Source organism: Callorhinus ursinus, unplaced genomic scaffold (genome assembly GCF_003265705.2).
Source record: "Callorhinus ursinus isolate GAN/ISIS: 27379988/994484 unplaced genomic scaffold, GSC_fseal_2.0 scaffold118, whole genome shotgun sequence".
In the NCBI taxonomy this organism is placed as follows: Eukaryota; Metazoa; Chordata; class Mammalia; order Carnivora; family Otariidae; genus Callorhinus; species Callorhinus ursinus.
The window spans coordinates 565434-588354 of record NW_027397180.1 but is presented as its reverse complement, the minus strand read 5'-3'; the positions used below and the strand labels follow the sequence as shown (position 1 = coordinate 588354).

Sequence of the window (22921 nt, the reverse complement as noted above, 5' to 3'; positions counted from 1 at the left end):
AGGCGGGCTCTATGGACACTGGTGGGCGTTACGTGGGGACTGCTTTGCTGGATGTGCGACCGTTCCTGCCGGTTTTCCAGTTTGCTGCCGGTAGGTGAGGAACAGTTTGGTCTGGGGGCGTTAACCGTGTGCCCTGAGATCACTAACTGCAGTGATCTGGTAGTTTCCATGGAGCGAAGACAGGTGGTGTTGGTGGGCTTGGGTGCACACTGGCGGTCTGGGTTGTGTCTGTGGCCATGGTCAGTGCTTGGCTGGGCATCCCCAGGTGGGCCGGAGAGAGGGCAACACCTTGGAGCCGGCAGGAAGGAGGGCTGGAAATTGAGGCTGGGGGCTCGTGAGTCTCCTGGGAGGGGCCCATCCTCCAACCCGAAGCTCCAGACCCACAGCTTCCTCATCCTGTCAGCCCTATCTCAGGAGACCCCAGTGTTTATGCACCAGAGGTACCTGCTCCACTCCTGACAGCCCATTTTATTTGTAGAATCCATACAGATGAACAATTCGGGGGCCAAGTTCACAGGAACAGAGACCCCTGGGGGCAGGCAACGCCCTGGGCCTACGTGGAGGGGGGTCAGAGGCGCAGGGCCGTCCTGAGGCACCTCTGCACCACTTCCTGTGTCTGATTTCACGGAGGTTTGGTGGCTGGCCCCACGCATGTGCAGGAGCCCCACTGCAGGCACTGGGCATACGGTGGGGGGGCCCACGGCCACACACGGTCTGTCTGGGCACCACCCCCCCAGAGGCTCAGGGCAGCAACAGACACTCGGGTGGGGGCTGTTGCCCACGCACTTTATTAAGATGCACCCAGAGCCTGCACGGGCTCGGCTGTGGAATGTGGACGGTGGGGCTACAGCCCCACCTTGAGCACCAGGACCAGCGGTCAGCCCTTCACCCCCACCCCCACCCGTGAATGACCCCAGCCGGGGGGAGCGCAGCTCTGGAGAATACATGGGTATGAAAAGCTCCTCCCACCCCCAGCCCTGCCCACATTGCTAGCACTTGGCGACCTCCTCCAGCACGGTGTTCGGTGTTCGCAGGGCTGGCTGAGGGTCCGGGGGCGGGGGCATCCAGGGTTGGTGCTGAGTCCTGAGCAGGAGAGGCAGGTGGGGACATGGTCACCTCCCCCATGGGCTGTGAGGCAGAGGTGGCAGGCAGTGGGCAGCCTACGCACAGTAGGTATCCGCCTTCACCACCTGGCAGTACATGGTCATAGCGAAGGTCAGACCCAAAATCTGTGGGGACACAAGGGGGCTGGGCAGGACTGCTCCAGGAGACCACGAGCACAGAGGGGTCCTGCCCACGGCCCCCACCCCACAGCTTCCTCCCTGGACGGCCTGTACCCCACTTCTCGGGAGGCCTCCCCCGACTGGCAGTTCAGGTCCAGCCCAGCCACCTCCCCCTGAGCCTTGGCACAGGGGGCACCCTGGGGCCTCCTAGGGCTTGGCCCCCAGACCTGCCTTTCAGCGTGGCCACTGTGGTTCTGCTGGTGGCTTCAGGGCCCATCGGCTCCACGCCCCTCCCTACCTGCCTGTCATCCAACTGTGAGAGCCTCTGACAGTGTCTGTGTGCTCTGGCTGTGACCCCCATCTACCTCTGTAGCCCAGGAGCGGGGCTGCCCTGACGTCGAGTTTACTGACACACTGGCCTCGAGCTCCCCCAGGGTGCTGACATGCAGGACTCCGTGGGGGCTGGGAAGCCAGGGCCAGGGGCACCAGGGCCTGGGCTGCCCACCCTCACTCTGCACCGAGCCATCCCGTGACCACCACCCACCACAGCTGCCAGGCTTCGGCCGCAGGAACAAGGCTGGCCTGCCTGTCCCTGACCTGTCAAAGGTCACCTCCCCGTGGAGTAGCCCTGGACCATCCCTCAAACCCCACCTCTCAGCCACGTGGGCTCAAGGCGCTTCCACCCGGGTGCTGGTGAGCTAGGCGGCTAGGTGGGGGGCTGGGGTGGGTCCAGGTGGCTCCTGAGGCAGGCCCCACCCAGCGTACCTGTACCAGCGCCGTGCACAGCCCAAAGATGCCCACAGCCAGAAGGTTCTCCTGGAGCCACATCTTCACGGTCTCGTAACATGGCTGGAGGAAGGGCACACGTCACAGGGGCCATGAGGCCGCCCCCTCCACCCCTGGGTCCCAGATGCATGGGGAGGGTAGGTGCTCACCGCCTTCCACCAGGTGCCAGGTGCGTGAAGGCCACAGCCCTCACTGAACTCCAGGCAGCAGGAGTCCGGCACGCGAGTGGCGTTATAGACCTCGAACCAGTCGGTGTAGTTGGAGACCCCACAGCAGCGAAACTACAGACAGGCGCAAGGGCTGGGATGGCTGGGGAGCAGGTGGGTGGGCCCTGCCCCTACCTGGCACACCCGCGACCCCTCTGCCTCCACACGCACACACAGACTCACGTCGGTCTGGATGATGCTCCAGGCGTTGGTGAGGCCCACGTTGCCTGGGGTGCCATACAGGTGCAGACCCTTCTTTAGGTCCCTCTGGGCATACCTGTCGATCTGCAAGCGTAGCGGGGTCAGCCGGGCCACCCCCACGGCCAGCCCCACCTCCCTCACCCAGACCCCCCAGGCACCCTGTGCCCACGGTCCCCCCCCTTGGAGCCCCCTCCTCCTAGAAGCCCCTGTCCCTGTGCCCAGGCCCAGGACTTTGCCCCTGCCTGTTCCTGCCCCTGGGCCCTCTGTGGTGCTGAACACCGGCTGGCACGTGAGTCCGCCCCCTCAGCTTCAGGTACAGAGACGGACAGACACGTACAGAAACCCCGAGCGCGGTCTGTACATGCGGGTTGTGAGTACACGGCTCCGTCTGTCCGCTGAGGGGCCCAGAAGCTACGACGCCCCAGTGGCGAGGAGCACGCCGGCCCCCGGAACTTGGTTCCCCAGACCGTCCTCCAGTGAAGGAACCAGGGCTCCTGGAGAAAAGGCTGATTCCAGGGCTGGGGCAGGAGATGCCCAGCTGGGTCTGGGGGCCGTCTAGCGCCAAAATGCACACCGAGGGGAGGATGCCAAAGGGACCCAGGAGCCAAGCAAGAGCTCCCAACGGGCAGCGGTGCAAAAATGTGAGCAAGATAAGGAACACAGGTCTAGGGTACAACCCAGAGTCAAAAACACATGTAAACGAGCCATCAGTCATGTTAGTAAGTAAATGGGGACGGGATTTTCCCTGCCCAGGAGACATGCAGTCCAGGACAGTAAGGAGCTCAGCCAGAGCACAGCACCGTGCCCCTGCACCCCCACTTCTCAGAGGGCCAGAAACCTCCCCGAACCTCCAGGCCCCTGGTGTCCCCCTCCGGGCCCGGCCTCTGGGGGCTGTGGTTAAAGCCGGCTCTTCCAGTGAGTGGATGGCAGGGGCCGCTGTCCACCCGCACCGAGCATGGGGCCTGTGACCGCCATTCCCAGCCCCGCCTTGCACCCTTGTCACCACAGCGCAGTGGCCCCCAGCAGGGTGGTGAGATCAGAGCCCCCACACCCGAAGCCGGGGAGGGCGGGGTGGCCGAACCTGGTCAGTGCAGGCGAAGAACAGGGTGGTGACGGTGGCCTCCAGCAGGAGCACCAAGAGCAGCGTCACGAAGAACTGCAGAGGAGACCCAGCCTCAGTGACTTGGCCGCCCCGCCCCCCAGCCGCCCCCCAGCCCCCCCGTGAACCGCGGGCAGATGCCCCAGTGCTGCCGGGACACACACCAGGTCTCCGTCCCCCAGAGAGCAGCGTACCACCCTCACGCTGCCCCACCTCCCTCGGAAGAGCCCCCGAGGGGCTCTTGCTCGACTGACCACGGAGCACAAGCCTCACACCTGCCGGCACACATGTGCTTTGTGCCTGTGTCCCTGTGGTGGGCGGGGAGGAGGTCAGCCTGTGATGACCCTGAGCCCTGGGGGTCACAGCCACCAGAGCACACCCACTCGGGAAAGACCACGGTGAGGGGATAGCCACCAGGAGCCTGAGAAGCAACACCCAACTGCACAAACCTTGCCTGCTGGGTGACAGCCTCCCACTCGAGCACCCCCAAAGGCACAGCCCTGACCCTGCCATAGACGTCCTAGGCCAGTGGAGCAGCAGAGACGGCCTGCGTCCACCCCGCCCTTCCTGCAGACAGGCATGGGGCCCGGGCAGAGGGAGCGCGCCCTGGCCTCTCCTGGGGCCCCCGATCTGTCCTTCCCTCAGCGCAGGCCCAGGATGCCCCCAGCAGGTCCCAGGCTCTGACTCCCGAGTCTCCCTGTGGGGAAGGCTGGGGCTGGGCCCCCCCACACACACTACAGCTTCCTTCCCCGGGGCAGCTGGGGACCCAGCCACACCCCCACCTGCTGCTCCAAGGGATGGGAGCCCCAGGCCCTGATGGGAGCATCTGGGAACGTGCTGAACACCTGGGGGAGCTGCACGGACTGGGGGACATGCCCTCCGAGGCCCCACCCTGGGCAAGGGCTCCTCAGGATCCATTTGAAGGGGTGCTTTAGGACTTGAAGCTGCTGGAGGCCTTTGCCAGACATATTAATAGGTGAAGAGCCTGACCCCGGGCATCCTTCCCCTTCTCAATTATCTGTGATTAACGTTCCTAAAGATGGGAACACATCCTGCCTGTAAATCTGTCTCCAAGGCAGAGGTGGGGACTGTGAGCCTCTCAACAGAGGGTCCTGGGACAGGAGCTGGGGAGGGGTTCCCAGGAAGGGTGGTTGCAGAGCAAACAGGCCCAGTACTGGCTGGAGGGGTCCCGCCTGGCACTCGTGTCGGGGGTGACAGGACATGTGTCCTGTCAAGGGAGGCCTCCACTAAGCTCTGGGCGAGCAGCCCCCGCCCCCGACCCACCACAGCCCCAGCCTGGTCTGGAAGGCCCCAGCAAGGCCCCCCGGGGCTGCCACAGGCCATGACCTGCTGGCCCTGCGGGGTCAGCGCAGCTAGGGAGCAGAGGCCGCAGAGGTGAAGCCCACGTGCGGGGGGCACTCACGGTGAGCAAGAGGCACTTGTTCTCTTTGATGGCCCCGATGCAGCCCACGAAGCCAATGGCCATGACGAAGGTGCCGGTAACGATAAGCAGGTTGGCGGCCGACAGGGACGGGAAGGAGGATGACAGGGTGGCGAAGTTCCCCTGGGTGGCAGCCAGCCAGATGCCAACACCCAGGATGCCGCAGCCTCCCAGCTGGGACCGCCGGGGTGGGGAGAGAGGGCAGTGAGGCCACCATCCACGCATCCCAGACCACCCCAGAGCAGACCCCTGCGGCCACCCAGAGGCATCCCGCGGGCCCCGTGCGCCCTCGCCCACCCTGCCAACCTCCACGGCCAGTCACCCCTCCCATTCCTGTCTAGCCCCCAGCCGGTCCCCCCACAGCCACAGTAATGGGGACCCCAAGGCCCACACCTATGGCCGTGGGGAGGATGTGGTCTGAGGACACTCTTCACTCGGGTCATGAACGGGGTGCTGCCCCTGTCCCAGTGACATGGTGAGGCAGCCTGGGCAGGGGGCCTAGGGCGCCCCCAAACACCAGCCCTTCAGGGAGCACCCCCTCCTCCCCCGGAGCCTGGCCTGCACCTACCCCACAGCCTCTCTGGACCTGAGAGTCAGGGAGATGGCCCCTGGAGACCCTGCTGGACCACACGCTCCCCTCTTCCTAAAACCACCTTCCAGTGGGTGGCCGCAATCCCCATGGGCCCCCCTGGTGTCCCCAGCCGTCCCCTTCTAAACACAAGCCCCAGGGCGCCCACCACGCCCTGGCACGGACGCCAGCACGGGGCAGAACAAAGAAGCTCAGCCCTGGCCCTTGCTGCCCTCCCTCTCAACCACCGGAACCTTTACTGTATTTCATAGTCGTTCTTATTACAAACACAATTAAAATGAGAGGGAGAAGGGCGAGAAGAGCCCAAGTGCGGGCCCTCAGCCTCGCCTGGTGACAGGGACACCCGGCCTTGGGGGAGCAGGGGTGGGCCAGGGATAAACAGGTGCGGGCTGGGGGCAGCAAGCCCCACAAACGCCGACCTGGTCCCCCAAAACCTGGGCTTCAGTGAGACCACTTGGTGACCAACACCTGCTGGGCTCTGGGGAAAGCTAGGTGGCTTTGGGGAACCCTCCCCACTCCTCCCCATCTGGCCCGGCCCCCATGGCCTCAGCCCCCAAGGGCTCTCCTGGGCACGACACCCAGCCCTTGGAGGGCTCACCCTTCGTGCCCAGGACAGGCTAGGTCACAGACTCCAGGGCATACCGCATCCAGCCCTGCATCACCCACAAAAGCTTCCTGAGCCTAGATGGCCAGACTCCCACCCCATTTCCCAGACCAGTAAACCGAGGCTGGGAAATGAGCCTCCCGCCCAGTCAGTCGAGCCAAAGGGAGCCAGGGCCATCCACACACAATGCCTCCCCAACAACTGGCCTGGCTCCCCAAGCCTGGCAGGGACCCCATGACTCACCAGGCCCCACAGGCTCTGAGACCCGTGCCCAAGGAGGCCACACCTTCCCATATGCACATGCTCGCCCCTCCCCCCACGGGCCAGGCAACCTGGCCCTGGGGTGGGGGTGGGGCCACCACTCGTTTCTCCATAACCCGCTGGGGAGTGTGCACACCATGCATTAAGCCAGGCTGGCAGGAGACTGCAATTATGGGGGTGGGGCGGATGCAGCTCCCAGCCCAAGGGCATTAGGGGCTATGGCTCCCGGGGTGTGGGCGGACACCAGGGGCTCCGGCCCAGGCCTACCAGCATCTGGGATCCCTCTGGGCCTTGCCAAGGGCAGGAGAGTCCCCAGCGGAAATGCCTACCACCACCCGGTGGGGGTCCAGTCAGCCCAGGGTGAACATGCGGGTCCTTTCTGGCCCCCCTGCCCCTCTTTGCACCTTCCACAGAAACAAAAACTGAGGTCTAAAAGTTATAAACAACACCTCTTTTGAATGCCGCTGGCTCAGGGCAGGGTCCAGGAAGCTGGGGTCGTCCTGCTTGCTTGAGCCCCTCCCCAGAGTAGGGTGGGGGTCTGCAGCTCAGGCAAGGGGCAGGGTACCAGGTTAGGGGGACCCTGGTGCAGGGCACTGACCACATGGCCCTGGAAGTTCCCAGAGGGCCCACCGTGGACGGTGACAAAAGCCTCTGCCTATGGCCTCCTGTGAGGCCATCTCCATGCAGTGACCAAACCCAGGGCCATGACGAGACATCAGGGGCCAGGGGGCCAGGGGAGGCTGCCCAGACGAGGCTCAGAGGTGGGAGGCCAGCAGGGGCACCCACCCGGAGGAGTGGCTTGGATCGCCTCTGGGCCCTGGGTGTGCACCCAGTGTGAGGAGCCAGCTGCCCAGCGGGGAGGGGGGGGGGACACAGACAGGTGACGTCTTCACTGCAGAGCTGGGCTTGGGCACAGCCCCGGGGCAGTTATGGAGATGCGTGTGCAGCCCCACCTGCGGGATGGAGGCAGGCCCTCCACCAAAGGCGCGGGCACTGTCCGAGGTGCTGACGCCAGGCAGCGTGGCCCGGGGGACACGCACCGCCTCTGGGCACCCCACGCCCACCTGTGGGAGGCACCACTCAACATCCAGGGGCACAGAAGAGGCTGGGACAGGCTCGGGCTCGTTCGATCCTCCAACCTGCAGGTGAGAAACTGGGAGCCGGGGGGTTTTCTGGAGCTATGTGCCCCCCCATGCCTGTAGGGACACCGCGTCCCCACAGTGTGCCCACTGCCTCTGGGCTCTCCAAAGCCCCAGCGGAAGGTTGAAGCTGGGGCTGCCCAGTGGGGTGCTGCACACAGAAGGGACACCGTGGCCGAGGACCAGGGAGGGACCTGGGTCAGGGAGGGCGTGAGGGTGCGCCACCTCCCTGTGTGGAGGGACACAGTGACCAGCTGCCACGCCCAGGCCTCACGCCGGCCTGTCCCCCACTGATTCACGCAGCCCCCACTCTGAGCCAGTCACGGCTCCGAGCGGAGCCCCCAGGATGGGGCCGCGGTGGGTGGGGCCGTCTCCTGCGGCAGGTCCCTGAGCAGAGCAGACAATGGCTCGTTCTTTACACCCGGACTGCCTGTCCGAGGGACTTGGGCGGACAGCTCCTGTCAGCAGGACAATGAGCCCGTCTGAGCTCCCTCACCCCACGGGGACACATGGAAGGGCACGGGGAGGACACGGGGGGCAGAGCGGCTGTGGGGGTGGGGGCCAGTCTGGGTCCAGGGGACGGGGAAGGGGCTCCTCACCCCCAGCACTGGTGGGAACGGGTTTCCTTAATTAACTCTGTACACGACGTCCCACCTCCACCCTGAGATGTCAGGAGAGACCCGCGCTGGGACACACACACGCCCCGCTGCCACGGGCACCCCTCGCCGGCACCGTGTCACACGGGCTCATGTCACAGACATGCTGCCCTATGGCCTGCCCTGCCCGCAAGCCCCAAGGCCCTCTGTGTTCAAGCTTGTTTGCACAGGCCAGTCACCATAAACTCAGACACACACAGTAACAGGATGCATGCACACAGTTAATAAAATTACCTGTAATTTTGAAAATGTTTCTGCATATGCAGCTTTTAAAACATTTTGGCAGGAAAATTACAGCCTCCAAGTGCAGGAAAAAAACAAGGCCCGTTAGACTCAGACACAGAACATCAAACACAGGTTAAGTGGGGCTGAAGTTCCTGGGAGGCCGGGACGCCACCCCAACCCCACGGCTGTCCAGCCCCACTCTCCCACTGCCTGGGCCACTGGCTGGACTCTCCTCCCAGCCACACAAAAGCCCAGCTGGGTCCCAGGAGCAGACCCCCTGACCGCCTGAGAGACAGGCCCAGCCCTCCCGTTGGGGACCCCCATCCCTGCCCTGCCATCATCTGTGGCCTCCCTGAGCCCCTCCCGTGCACCTCGAGCACACGCCTTACCTTCTGTCCTCACCTGTCACCAGCCCCAGCCCAGTGCCTAGCTTGTGGCCCCCCATTCCTGCTGTCCTTTTTTCTTGTCTGTGCATTTTTCGATTTGGCCTAGGGCTGGGGGTATAGGGACCACACGGTCTGAGATGCCACCCGCGCCCCCAGGCCCATGAAGGGGCAGGTATCAGGTGGCCCTCTGCCACTGCCCCTCCGGCCAGCAGATGGCAGGACAGCTGGCCACGTCCTCAGAACACAGTGGAGGGCTGGGTGCCTGCAGGGGCCAAGTCTGTGCCCAGAAGCCCCTTGCCTGGCAGCCAGCACAGCCTTGGGGTGGGGGCTGGGCATGGCAAGGTGTTTCACCCCGCCCAGCCGAGAACAGCCACAAGGGGACCCCATCTGTACACGTTCAGGAAGGGCAAAATGTGTCTGCCAGGCCCCAAGGCAGGAGTCAGGGAGACCGAGCAAAGGGGCTTCAGCGACCTTCCAGGCTGACAGAAATGTTCCCTTCCTTGCCCGGATGGTGTCACCTGGCCGTTCGCTGAAAATCTACGCAACTGCCTGCCGTTCATGTTCTTAAACGCCAGCAAGCCCCTGCACCACCATCAGCCCGATTCACTGACCCCCAAGGCTCGGACACAAGGACACCAGCCCCAGCCCATCAGGGAGACAGCCCCACTGACAGGACCCCCCGAAGTCAGTGTCCACGGAGAAGGGGTTGGGCAGGGAACAGAAGAGCCCTGGCCGGCAGCTTCAGGAAGGTCCAAGTCCACCCTCGAGGGCGAGGAGGAGCTCACTGGACCACAAAGGGTCATCCACGGGACAGATAAGAACCACAGCAGCAGGGGCACCTGCTGGCTCAGCCGGTGGACCATTAGACTCTTGGGGAGCCTCACTGGGGCCCCCTAACTGACCGCTGCCACCCCCAACCTATTGGGGAGCCACCCGCTCAGCCACACACACACCTGGTTCCAGCATCAGCACCTCCGCCTGCCGCCCCCGCCGTGGGCGGGAGGGCTCTGCCGCCGAGCTGGACCCGGAGACCCATACTGCCACCACAGAGCAGACCAACATCCCCGGGCCCCGAATCCCCATCTGTCCTGTCAGCCAGCTGCTGGCCCCAAGGAGGAGAGTGTCCTGACCCTTGACCAGGGCAGCCAAGCACCCCCACCCCCAGCTCCCTGGTGCCCTCCAGACCCAATCCCATCACAGAATCTGCCTGCCCTCCCTCCGCCCACTGCAAGGCTGCCCGCCCACCCCTACTTGCAGGCAGCAGGCCACCCCTGCCTTACCCTACCGCAGAAAGAAGTGAGCCCGGACATGGGGACGCGCCCAGCACCATCAGGAGGCCATGGCCGAGAGGAGCCACAGGGTCTGGGACGCTCACTGGCCCTGCCTTGTGACCTGCTAGCTGCAGGAGGACTGCGGGGGGAGGTCATGGCCCCCAGCACTATGGGGCCCTTTCACCATGTGTCCTCTCCTCCACCAGTCTCAGCCCTGCCCAAGGGCCAGTGACAGCCACCCACTCAGGCCACCCACTCGGACATCATCTGCAGTTCATCAAAGGGGAAAATCCAGGCCCCCCTGGGGTGCGGCTGGGGCAAGGGAGACTCCAGGAGACCCCAAGGAGGGCAGGACTTACCCAAAGTCCTATGGTGGCCTGGGCAGCAGGAAAAGGCAGGCAGGGCTCCAACCCCCACCCCAGCCATGCAGAGGGACCCTGACCACAACCGCAGGGAGAGGCAGAGACGTGCGCAGCCCTAGGGCAGGAAGGGGGGCAGGGAGGGACACCTGCCAGGGGAGCAGCAGGAGGGGGGCCCTCAGCTTGGCTGATCGGAATCTGGGAAGGGTCGGGCAGCTGGCCAAGGGGGAGACACAGAAGCACCCTGACCTTGCCAGGCTCAGCCCCGCCTCCCCCCCAGGCCACCCCCGGGCCACCAAGACTGCCCCGGGGGGAGCCCTGAGCCCTCTGCCCCAGAGCAGGGGAAGGGCAGGAAGAGCACCTCCTTCCTCCCCCCGGACCCTGGGGCCTCCATCTCTGTCACCGTAGGGGCCTGAACAGCCCCAAACCCTCACCCCGCACCTGGCATCACACAGTACACCCCACCTGTTCCTGGGTACTGAACATGGATTGGGCTCCCGGGAGACACCCCCAGCCCCGTCGTGGGGACCCTGGCCCTACACTGCCCAGCACCTGTGCAGGCCTCAGAAGAGGGCCACCATGTCCCTGCCGGAGCTGTCTGTCCCCAACAAAGGCCCCAGCCGCTGTGGGAAGGCAGGAGAGGGTTTGAGAGTCCGTTGGCTCTGAACTCTGAGGGGCCCCTGCCACCAGCACCTGCGTCCCTCTCCTCCTCTGGGTGGTGGCCTGTGCCTTCCCAGCTCCCCGCCTCAGGTCACCCCAGCTCCGAGCCCTGGTGACAACACGTGGGCCTGTTTCCTTCACTGAGACAAGCCAGGGACCCAGCCTGTCCACACAGGACCGGGCAGATCGACACCAGGACAGACAGGTGTTGACTCTTTCCTGCCCCACGAGGACCCACGGCTAGAGGCCTCAGCCCTGCCTTCCCAGACCCAAGCAGGAGCCCCCAAGGAAAACCCACCAAACGGAGCACATAAGTAAGAGTCAATTACCTGCTGAGCCTGCCCTCCCCACTCCCTGCCGCCCCAGGCCCAGTCAGGAACTCTGGTCTTGGCCAGAGGCACCCCAGTGCCAGGGCAGTGGGTGCAATGGGGACAGCACTGCTGAAGGAGCAAGGGTCAATGTGAGGGCCTTGAGGGGGTCTGCCTCCAGCAGAGTCGAAGCCTGGAGGCAAAGGGGGGCCGGGCAGGGCTCGGGGGGCGGGACAGGGGTGGGATGAAGTGGGAGAAGTCACCACACCTTGACCTCTAAGCAGGTGTGAGGGCTGGTGCCCTCGGGACCCCTCACCTCTCTGCGCCCCTCCCCCACCTGCACCTGCAGCCTGGACTCCTGCCCCCCCCACTGCCAGGACCCCCGGCATCCACGCCCTCTGGGAGCCACACCCGGGACAGGGCTGCCCCACCAGACACAACGCCCCCCAGCCCACCCCAGCTGCAGATGACGACCTCCCCACTTGCCAGGGCAAACGCTGGCCCAGCACCTGACCCGGCCTGGCCCTGTAGGGTGGGGTCGGAGGGACTGACGCAGGGGAGTGTCTTGAGGTCCAGGCCTCTGGGACTCCCCTCCCACAACCTCAGTCCTGACCCTTACAGTTAGCTCCAGTGGGGAGACTAAGGCATGACACTCAGGGGTCTCCCAGTGACAGTGGGAAATGGAGTGGGGGGCCAGCACCCCCAGGTAGCAAAGGAGCCGGGGCCCCGGGGAAGGGTGCTCTAGCCTCGGCCCCAGCCACCTGCAGCCTAGTTGGCACCTCCAACCAGGACTCAGCCTCCCGACCATTCCCACCACGCCTCGCGAGTGCTTCCCGTGGGCTGTGGGCAGGCCCGGGTGCCCCTCTCTGCCCTCCGGGTCTCAGACCCCAGCTGACGGGCCCAGGTCAGCAGAAGGGGGCCAGCTGGCTTCTCTGGGAAGAATTGTGGAATAAAAGGGAAATGGGTTGTGCAGCCCAGGAGGAGGTCCCAAAGGGGTTTCTGATCCACCGCAGGGACTGGCAGAGCGTGTCTGTCCTGCAGCTGGTAGGGACACTCCTTCAGGCTTCACAGGGCAAAGACAGCTCAGCCTGGGGACCCTTGAGGGGTCCCCTCTCCTTCTGCCTGCAGGCAGCTGCCCAGATCACTGAGGAGGGCAGATAAAGGGAGAAGCAAGTCTTGCCCACCTCCTAGGACCTGACCCCCACTGCCCCCCGCCACCCCAGGCGCTCGGCCACCTGCACCTCCACCAGTCAGGTCTGGTCAGCCCACTGCAGCTGCTCAACATCCCCCACCAAGAGAAGATGCTCACTCCTTCGTGTGCTGGGCATGGGCTCCAGCTGCCCCCCGCCCCTGCTCTGGCTCCTGGCCTCACGGTGCTTCGCTCTGGGCCTGGGCCTCATCCCTGCCAGGAGTTTCTTGTAGAGAACAAACTCTTGGGGTGACCGCCCCTGGCAGGAGCCCCCTGGGATCACACCCCTCAGGCAGCCCAGGCTGGCTGCCCCTCCCGGGGCCCCTGACTACCCCCACCACAAGCTGGGAAGAGAAAAGTACAGCCTAAGAAGGAAGGGAGGCGCAGGATTCTGGGCATCTGGCCTCAACTGAACTGCATGCATATGAGCATGAAAAGCACAGCCTCCTTGTGGGGTCCAGAGCCCAGGCCACACCCCCTCACTCCTAGTTGTGGAAGGATTGGCTCGAGAATTAACGGTGGAGCAGGGAGTGACCTTGGCATCCTCTCTCCACCTAGCCTCCCCTAGCCCAGCCAGTGGAACCCCAGCTTGTTCCGACCTGCTCCAGTGGGACAGCAGCCACCGCTGGGACCTGCCACGCTCCCTGCAGGTCTGGGGCCGGGGCTGGGTGGCAATTCTGTCATCTCCATCATCCTCCCGACCCACCCACCCTCGTCTGGAGGACGAAGGGGCCACCTCTGACCCTGGACACACACATCCTGTCTGAGCAAACCCAACCCACCTCAGCAAAAGTTATGGGCGCCCCGCACCCCGACACACACATGCCGCACACACATTCGCACCATGTAGGAAGAAGAGCCAGCAGGGCGACCAGACACCTCCCCAGCACACCTGGTGGCCCAACATCCTGCTCAGTGTCAGGCCCAGCCAGAGAACTCACCGGTGCACACACACACCCCCTCCTTTCCACAGCGCCTCCAGAGACTGGCGGGGACCACCTGGCTCCCAACAGCCCCTTGAGAACCACGGTCCTTGGGCCTATAGGTCAGTCCACTTGGCGGGGGGGGGGGGGGGGCGTCGAAGAAAGGAGCCGGCTGCGCGGAGGGAGGGGAGGGGATGGAGGCGGAGCACCAGAGTTTCAGCGCACTGCCGGCCACCACCAGCATTGGAACCCCGGCGCAGGCGGGCGCAGTGCCTTGCCGCCCTGTCGGGCGCGCAGGTGCGGGACACGGCCGGTCTCAGGGGGAGAGGGATGAGGACGCGGGGCAGCGGCCCCGAGGGCAGAGCCTCGGCCAGAGCCTCGCGGTACCGGAAACCCGCCCCACGGGCCGGGCCACCGTGGCCCGCAGCTGGGGCAGCGACCCTGGGCACACACACACCCCCCGCCCGTCTACGTCCTGCTGTCTCGCGCCCCATCCCTGCTGGAGCAGCGACTCTAGGTTCGCCCCCCCGGCCCCCGGCCCCGCCGCCACTCACCCAGAAGAGCAGGTTGAAGGCGAACATGAGGAACTTGACGCCCTGGAGGCAGCCGCGCGCCATGCTGCAGCGCTTCAGCTCTAGGAGGAAGATGAAGGAGAGGTCCAGGTAGAAGACCACGTACTTGTTGCCCTTGGGCGACGTGTAGCGCCCCTGGGCCGCCTTGGGGCCGGGACTGGCGTGCAGGCCGAAGAAGGGGCCCCCGTCCCCGCCGTCCCCGGCGTCCCCGGCGCCCGCGCGCCCGTGAAGGCTGCTGCAGCGCCGGAAGGGGCCGCCGCGCGCGAAGCCCGGCTCCTTGCCCTCCGGCGACGGGCTGCGCCGGTACGTGGACTCGTCCGTGCTCGAGCGGCGCATCGCGCCAGGGCCGCCGCCGGGCTCAGCGCCCCGCGCCCACCCCCCCGGAACGCCGCATCCCGCCCCGGTCCCGGCCCCGCGGTGGCAGCCGGGCGCGCCGCTCCGCTCCCCTCCGCCCCGGCGGCGGCCCCGGACACCTGCCCGGTCCCCGCGCCGCAGCCCCGGCCCCCGCCCCGCGCCCGCCCGCCCGCCAATCCGCGCCGGCCCCGCCCCCGAGGACCCCGCCCCTCCTCGCTGTCCCGCCCCGCGCCCCCCGCCCCCACCCCGTTCCCCTACACCCCGCCAATCCGCGCCCGCCTCACCCGCGCACCCTTTCCCACCTCGCCGCACCGCCCTGCGGACCCCTCCCCTGCCCTCCCCTCCCAGCCGCGCAGCCCAGCAAATCCGCCTGCTCCGCGGGCGCCGGCCAATCGCGGCCCCAGGGCGACGACCCGACCCCGCCCTGCCCCCCGGCAGCTCCGCCCGCGCTAGCGCCCCTCGCTCTCGCCTTCCCCAGACCCGGGAGGAAGATGCCCTCGAAGGGCAGGGGAAGCGTCGGACGGGGCCGGGGGCCTGGCGCCGAGGGCCAAGGCCCAGGCAGCTCTCAGCTCCCGGAACGAGGACCCCCCCCCCCCCGCAGCCTTCCGCCGCGGCCCCGCGGCCCCACTGTCCCCCGCCAGGCCTGGAGACCTCCGACCGCACTCGAGATGCAGAGCGCTATGCAAATGAAGGGGTGACCCAGTTGCTTTCTGGTGATGACCTGGGGCGGCTTCGACTTGGGTTCCCCGCCCGGAGCTAGACAGCAACGTAGCCCAGAACACTCCCTGGGGTGCGCACTCTCCAGCAGCTTCTCCCACCTCCAGCCTGGGCGGGCGACGCCCTCTGGGACCCCAGAGCCCCCGCAGCTCACAGCTTGGATGGGAAAAGGCCTCTGTCGGGACAGGAATCAGCCTGGGTTTACCCACCCTGGGAGGAGGGCGGGGGCGGGGTGGAGAAGCCTTGCTGCAGGAGGAGAGGGGCTGCCCGAGAGGGGCTGGGGTAGGGAAGGGCAAGTGGGGAGGGTGCCTAGGAGGGTAGGTCACTGCAAGAAATGGGGAGGCTTTCCGACTTACAGGGAGGGGCCGGAACACACAAGGGGGCAGGGGTGATCACTAGGCACCTGAAAACAGGCCCAGACCTCAACTCCCACTGCAGCTGGCTTGTTCCCTGGGCCAGGGCGCGCTGACCCTCCCCTGGTCCTGCTTCTCCGGGGAGAAGGGCCCGTTTCCCCAGCATGTGACACGTGCAGCCACACAGAACCCCTCACTGGTTTAATGCTCTTGGAATTACCGATAAGTTTTGAGGGGGCCTCCCATTTCATTATGCACCAGCCTGTGCTAGAAGGCAGACCCTTCACCTCCCAGACACATCCAGCCACACTCACGTGCAGAGGGGAGAGAGCTGGGAGGGAGAGGAAGAGGGGGATGGGAAGGAAGGGGTAAGGCGGAGGGGGAGGCAGGGGTGCAGAGGAAAGGATACTGGCAAGGTGACAAATTGAGAGACTGAGTGGTGCGGGAGGCAGCAGGCCGGGGCGGGGGGGGGGGGGGGGCGGCGGGGGGGGCGGAGGGGGGGGGGGGGGGGGGGGTTGTGCAGCAGGCTGAGCAGAACGGTCTGGAGGGCTGGGGGCCCAGTGAGGTCTGGCAGCCCTACTGGGCCCTGAGGACCACTAGCATCAGCCCTCTGCCGCCCCCTGCAGGCCATTCCTAGACCCGCAGCTCAAGTCCTCAGGGCAGTGTCTGAATGCGGTCCCCCCCAGAGCAGAGCTGGCCCTGGCAGGGAGTGGGGACAGGAGAGTCCCAGAGGCCTTGCCCGTGTCGCACGGCTGGCCAGCCTGGGGTTTCCCATGGCCCCCCTGCCCTTTCCTCCCCCAAGTGTGCTCCGGTGTGTCTGGGCTCCAGGAAAGGGACACAACAGTGGCCCCGTGGAGAAGCAGGCAACCGAGGGCCCCCACCCAGGCCCTGCAGAAACCTCTGCCCACAGCTCTGCTCAGGGAACAAGTGGCACCCTCGAGACCCCAGCGCCCCCTTGGCCCAAGTCAGCCAGCTCCACAGCCAGGCCGAGGGGGGACACTCAGGGATGTGCACCTTGAGAGTGTGGGCTCAGAGTGCAACTTGCGGCACACGTGGGCCAAGGGAGGATCCAGGCTGAGCGGGTCTCACCCCACCTCACCCCTGTGCCCCACCAGATACCACCCCCCATGCGGCACCCCTGCAGGCTGGGGTCAGACACACTCAGGGAGGCACCGCTGGGCCTCCAGGGACATAAATGAACCTGCTACCAGCTTTGTCCTCCTCAAAGGGGTGGGGTGGGGTGGGGTGGGCAGAGGTGAGTGGGGAAGGGGGCCTGAGGAGCAGGAGGCTGTCTCCCTTTGGCCTGGCTCCCAGGGCAGGGCCTCTGGGGATGAGGAAGCGGGTTGGCCAAGGCTGGCAGGAGAGCAGAGATGGGCAGGACTCCCCATGGAGCCCTGGGCTCACCTCTCCACCCCTTCATCATACTGGAGTGGGGCAGGGAGGGGGACAGAGGGGAGTTGCCTGGGCTCCCACCCTAGGCCCCAACACCCAGGGTACTCTCAGCTCTGTCTCATTCAGCTGTCACCATCCCAACACCCCCCAAATCATCCCATCTACAAAACCCTGCAGCCACCCACAGGTGAGCGGGAGAGTCTGATCTGAAATGAAATTGGAAACATCATCCAAGGGTCCTGGGGCCAGCTGGAATGAGGACACAGGTGCATCAAAGCTGAGGCCAGGTGAGGGCCCTGTCAGCGTCAGTCCCCCAAGTCCAACCTCTCCCACACAGGAGTCCCCTTCGTCCAGCCGGTGGGGGCCCAAGGAGACATGTTCAGGAGATGGCATCCGGCTGGCTCGGACCGTCTGTGCCAGGACCAGGTGAGCATCCAGCTGGCAAGGCCCCTGGGCCAGAAGTGGAAGAGCCCACGAGGCAGCGCAGCGCAGCCCCACTGCTGCCCCACCAGACGGTGACATACCTGGGCTTGCCGCGGGAAAGAAGCCAGGCGGTGCTTGGTTCCCTTGAAGGTGAGCCAGCAGGTGGACCGATGGTCAGTGCAGCCAAGACAGGCTGGAGCCCTGTGGGAGGGAAGATGGGCACAGTGGAGCCCACACCGTACCCTCTGCGGGGCTCCCAGAGGCTGCGCAGGCACCTCAGGGATGAGGAACAGCCCTGCACTCAGGACCAGGTACCTACAAGGGCTGGAGACAGCAGCTGAGGGACTGGTAGGGGTGCACTGCCAGACTCGGGGGACCAGAACAGGGGGGTTCAAATAGGGCTCTGCTCCCAACCTTGGGTCACTCATGCAGAGATGCCCAGGGAGGGAGACAGGTTTGCACACAGACACAGAGACAGCACACGTGGGGTCTGTGCGTACAGAGAATATACGTGTTCAGGGCATGTGGCGGTCATGGCATGGTCCCCAGAGGTCCAGCCTTCGGTGTCCATTTCCCCTAAGATGCCCTGCAGCCCAACCATTCCTGGGATCCAAGCAGATATATGCCCTGAGCCATCAACCTCACTCTCTCCCCACCGAGCCAGCTGGTGATGACTCACCAGGCCTGTTCCCCTGCCATCGGCATTCATGGGACGACTCTGCCCTCCCCCACCAGCCAGGGCCTTTGAGGAGGGGACTCCAAGCTCACGGGGCAGGGGGGTGTCTGAAGGCATCCCAGTCAGGCCCCCCACATCTCACTCCTCAGACCAGGTGCTCCTTGCAGCCTGGGGGTGGGGCAGGCAGTCTTCTCAGCAGCTCAAGGGCAGGAGGGGACTGCAGAGGTTCAAAACATCAGCATGGCAGATGTCCACCCCCCACACTCATCCTCTCATGGGTGCCCACTGCTGCCAGTCCACCCGACCTACGTTTGAGGCTGGCGAGAGGCCAGTGAGCAGACGGACGTCTGCAGGTGACCTCATACGAGTCCTCCCCAGAACCTCAGTGAGGAGAGGATGCACCTGGGGGTCCCTGTGCCCAGGGATGAAGCAAACAAGGAGGGGTTTCAGGCCCAGAAAGTAGCAAGGGCAGTGGGGGGGGGGAGGAGGGGGGCAGCCAGGAAAGGAACACACCTCATCCACTTTCCTTGATAAGCCCCCTCTCCAGGAGCTATGGAGCCCAAAGCCCACAGCAACATTCTAGAAGCTAAAAACCATGCATCAAACCCCACCATGCCCCTACACCTCAAGACCTGGGCATCAGGGGGGATGGGCCTCCCAGGCAGGGCCCAAAGGGCAGATCCACCAGCAACCCCCCAACCCCCCTGGGCCCCCCAAAATGAGGAAGTCCCATGGCCAACACCAAGCCGAGGCTGGAGGAGACCACTGCCCAGCCACACTCGCAGCCCTCGCCCCCAAGGCAGCCCGTGGACCCTCCATGAATGACCTCTAGCCCTCCCGGCCCCCACAATGCTCCTCCGTGAGTCCAGAGCCTCCCACTCCCATCTAGGGCAGCCCAGACACAACCCTGCAGTTGGGGCAGGATGCAGGGACCAGACAGGACCACAGCTGGCTCCATCTCTCACCCAGGCCCAGCCTCCTCCTCCAGGAAGCCTCCCTCCCCATTCCCTGTTCTGGGCTTCCTTTGAGGGCAGGGTCTGACAAGCCTGCATCCCCCGGAATGGTACCTGCAGCAGGCAACAAGGACAGAGCTGAGGGAGAGCCCCAAGACAAACACACCTACAGTCCTGGGCTGGGTCTTCCTGACTCTCCAGGGCTCTGGGGTGGCGAGCAGCTGCGGGACCCCAAGGGAGCAGAAGCCATGAGAAGGCCATGGGCACCCACCTGGCCAGACCAAGGTCCCACTCGAAGAGGAACCACCCCAAAATCCGAAACAAAGATGGGAGGTTGCCAGTGGCGTGGCATACTGTGCGCCCCAGCAGCTAAGAGGCAGCAGGGGCCCGGCCTGGGGGCACACACCCCAGCGGGGGCAGATCAGTGCGTAGAGGAGAACACAGCCACCTACCCGGGGGGGCCCCCAGGCAGAGCGGGCTCTGAGGCAGCTCTGAGGAGCCAGGGAGGCCCTGCCAACGCAAACAGTCCTGTGGTGTCGGCCTTCCTGCTGCTGATCCAGCCCCGCAGGCCCAAGGCCCACCCAGGCCCCCACCGTGGGGGAGGGGCGCACACACCCCTCCCCCACAGAGCCAAGGCAAGGCCATCTCCCCACAGCCAAACTGGAGCCTCCAGGGCTGGGAGACACCCACTCCGGGGCAGGGGCCCCCCAGTTTCTCCTGGGCCCGGCAAGGCCAACCCCCACCTCAGGGTCTTCCCCCCACATCCCTGCTCCTCCTCCCCTCCCCCTCAGGTATTTCTCTGCTGGAGGTGGCAGTGGGGAGGACACCATCAGGACCCCGAGGGGGGCCGCCTTTCCACCCACCACAGGCCCTGGGAGCATCCTGCCTCAGGCACCCACAGTGTGTGCCCGCCCGCCCCCAGGCCACCAAGACCCCTACGGAGCAGTGCCACACGGGGGCCCAGGCAGCAGGGCCGGCAGGCAGGGCTGTTCCCAAATGCCCTCAGCCCAGGCTTGTCCAGAGGGTGGTCAGGTAAGGGCCAGTCAGCCTCAAGTACGCCTGCAAACCCCACCAGGCCAGGGCTAGTATGGGTACCGCAGGCAAGGAACGCCGTCTGACCCTGGGGAGGCGTCTGAACATGTGTGTTCTGGGACCCCACCCCACCCTGCACATCTATCCAAAGCAAGACGGGCTAGGGGCCAAGCGTGCACAGCCAGGATCGGGACCCTCCAGCTGGGCAGCTTCTGGTTCTACCCACACGTTACAGATGGAGAAACTGATGCCAGGACCCGTGGGCAGGGTCAGCTGACGCCCTGTATACAGGGCAATGCTCCGGGCCAGAGCGTCTCAGCAGCAAAATCTTCAACCGCTGAGCTCGCCTTGATCCCTGCCTGCCCTGCAGTGACCCTCTTCTGGCAGGAAACGTGGCTCACGGGTTCCCAACCACATGTGAGCTCAGCCCTCCCTCCCTAAGCCTCCCGCCACTGGGGGCAGGATACCCCATTCTCGAAAAACTGGCACTCTCCCTCCCCGGAGGCCTGGGCCACATCTGTGCTGACACTGCACACAGAGAGGGGAAGCAAGGGCCCCCCCCCTTTTCCCTACAGGCAGGCAAGGCTCCCCCATCCCTACTCCCCACCAGGACCCTGGGGCCCATGCCTCCCTCCTGCCCACCCTGAGAAGAGCCAGGCCCAGGGCCCAGCTACTCCCCCACAACACACACAGAGGGACACGGCCACCCAGGGCAGAGGCAGGGGGCAGGGCTGACCTCTGAGGCTCCCAGTGTCCCCCGGCCGGGGCTGGGCAAAGACAGAGTACAGAGAAGAGGATCAAACACCCCCAGGGGCCTCGGTGCACACCTGTGTTGAGAGCATGCAAGCAGGCTGCGGGCGGGCAGCCGTGATGCTCCCCATGCCCTCTCCCTGGAAATCAGGGAGCAGAGGGAGGAGCCCGGGGAAGAGGAGGCCACCACCACCCCCAAATCTACACACAGCTCACAGAATTCCAGGAATGTCAGCTTGGCTCTGGCCAGGATCAGGGAGGGAGGCTCATTGCCCTCACTCTTTCGGAGTAAACAACTGCTCAGGGCAGGAGCATGGGTGGGGCAGGCCCTGGGCCCCTCCTCCAGGAAGCCTTCCACCACCACCCCCAGGTCCCTAAGGCCCACCCGCTGAGAGCCTGGATCCCCTCCACTGTGTCCCTCACCTCCACGGTTGCCAGCAGCCTCTGCCGCTGAGCCTGGGTCTGACCCCAGGCCACTGTGACTCGAGGCCCCCTAACCCGTGTCCCTCTGTCCAGGGACAGGATGTGCGTCCAGTGGGTGGCGGGGGGGCAGCTGGGAAGGGAAGTAGCCTCACTCGTGGCTCTGCACGTGGCAGCGTAGGGGATGACAAATGCACCAGGCAGGCTGTCCGGGACCCAGGCAAAGGTGGGGGCACAAACTCCAGGCAGGGGGCAGCTCTGGCCAGCCGCACCCAGGCCCCAGGGAACCCTCTGGCTCCCTCCCCCTCAGCTAAAGCCAGAACCCATCATCCACCTGAGAGGGCGGGTAGCTGATGCCTGGGACTCAGCACAGGCCCCACACACCCCCAGCAGAGATCCAGAGGCCCCAGGCCAGGGAACCTGACCAGGCCCCTCCCACCAACACCCGTGCCTAAGTCACAGGTGCCACATCCCCCGCACAGCCCAGAAATTTACCTCCTCCAGGGAGCCTTCCCTGCCTCTCACTGCACACTGATCTCCCCCCCAGCCTCCAGCCCCGGGATCAAGTAGCTCATCTTACCCCATTTCCAGAGACACAGCCTCACCTTCCTTTAAGTCCTCGGTGGCTCTTGCCCCATCACCTCTAGCCCTACCACCTGCTCCGGCCCTGGCACAAACTTGTGGCCTGGACCTGCCCCGCAGGTATGGCCTCCAGGCCTCCATCCAGGCGTTCCCTTTGCCAGGATCAGTCCACTCCTTTACACACACTCAGGCTCACTCCAGGTAAAATCGTGCTCTTCAAGGTTCAATTCAAAAGGCACCTCTTGCACGACGCCCTCCCTGACCACCCTCTCCAGCCTCCGCCCCTTTCTGAGTCCTCAGAGGCCCGACGCCCCCAGATCACGGGTACCCAGCACAGCCTGGCCCGGGGTGGATGCAGACCCAGCCCGCACCCCCTCCCAGACCCTTCCTCCGGAAGAAGGGAGGAGGGACGCGATCCCAAGCGGATCGCTGGGGCGCCTGCGGGAGAGGAGCTGCCGCTGAGCCCGCCGCGCCCTCCCGCCGTCGGGGCTGCAGGTAACTGCCCGGCCGGGACCGACCCCGGGCGAGCGAGCGGGCGGGCCGGGCCACGGCTGAGAACCGGACCGCCAAACTCAGCCCCAGAGACCCCGCCCCGGGCGCGCGAGGGCAGGGGCTCCAGGCGGGGAGAGCCTTCTCCCCGGCCGGGCCAGGAGGGGCGGCGGGAAGGCCCGTCCGTGGCCGCGCGCCCCCGCTGGCCCCCGCTGGCCGCCGGCCAGCCCCTCTGTAATCCCCGCCGCGGGTCGCCGCGCCCCCGGCCCTGGCCCCGGCCCCGCCACTTGTTGCGGCGGCTCGGCTCGGGGCTCCAACTCCGCGCCGGGTCGGCTCGGCTCGGGCCCGGCCCCAGCCCGGCTCCGGGGCTCGGCTCGGCGGCTGCGGGGAGCGGGACCCTGGCCGCATCCCCACCGGCGGGCGCGGTACCTGCGCGCCGTCCGCCCGCCGCGCAGCTGTCAGTCATGCGGCCACGAGGAAGGCGAACCGCTGCCGTCGGGCCCTTTCGGTCCCGTTAGGACGCCGTAGGCCGGGACATACCAAAGCGGCGGACGGGGGGAGCGCCGCCTGCTCCGGCCGCGGCCGCGCGGGCCCCGGGGCCCCCGTTCCGCGCAGAAGGAACTCGACCCGGCGGGGAGCGGACGGCGGCGGCACCGGGGCCGGCGGGGCGGGCTGGGGGCGG

At 65.9% G+C, this 22921-nt stretch overlaps 1 protein-coding gene across 10 annotated transcripts; it reads right to left on the bottom strand.

Moving 5' to 3' along the window:
* Window positions 1–762: 762 nt before the first annotated feature.
* Window positions 763–22821, bottom strand: TSPAN4 (tetraspanin 4). Of its 10 annotated transcripts, none has more exons than XM_025861990.2 (9): window positions 22669–22821; window positions 17439–17538; window positions 14081–14160; window positions 4939–5130; window positions 3498–3572; window positions 2399–2500; window positions 2159–2290; window positions 1989–2072; window positions 763–1083 (listed from the first exon to the last, which is right to left on the bottom strand). In XM_025861990.2, exons 3-9 carry the CDS (start codon window positions 14141–14143, stop codon window positions 886–888), a joined length of 846 nt encoding a protein of 281 aa, XP_025717775.2. In that variant the 5' UTR covers window positions 14144–14160; window positions 17439–17538; window positions 22669–22821; the 3' UTR covers window positions 763–885. The 10 variants fall into 10 exon arrangements, with proteins under 10 accessions (XP_025717775.2, XP_073745899.1, XP_025717770.2 ...); XM_073889798.1 differs by lacking the exon at window positions 22669–22821 and adding an exon at window positions 21774–22126; XM_025861985.2 differs by lacking the exon at window positions 22669–22821 and adding an exon at window positions 21172–21306.
* Between the last annotated feature and the right edge of the window lie 100 nt (window positions 22822–22921).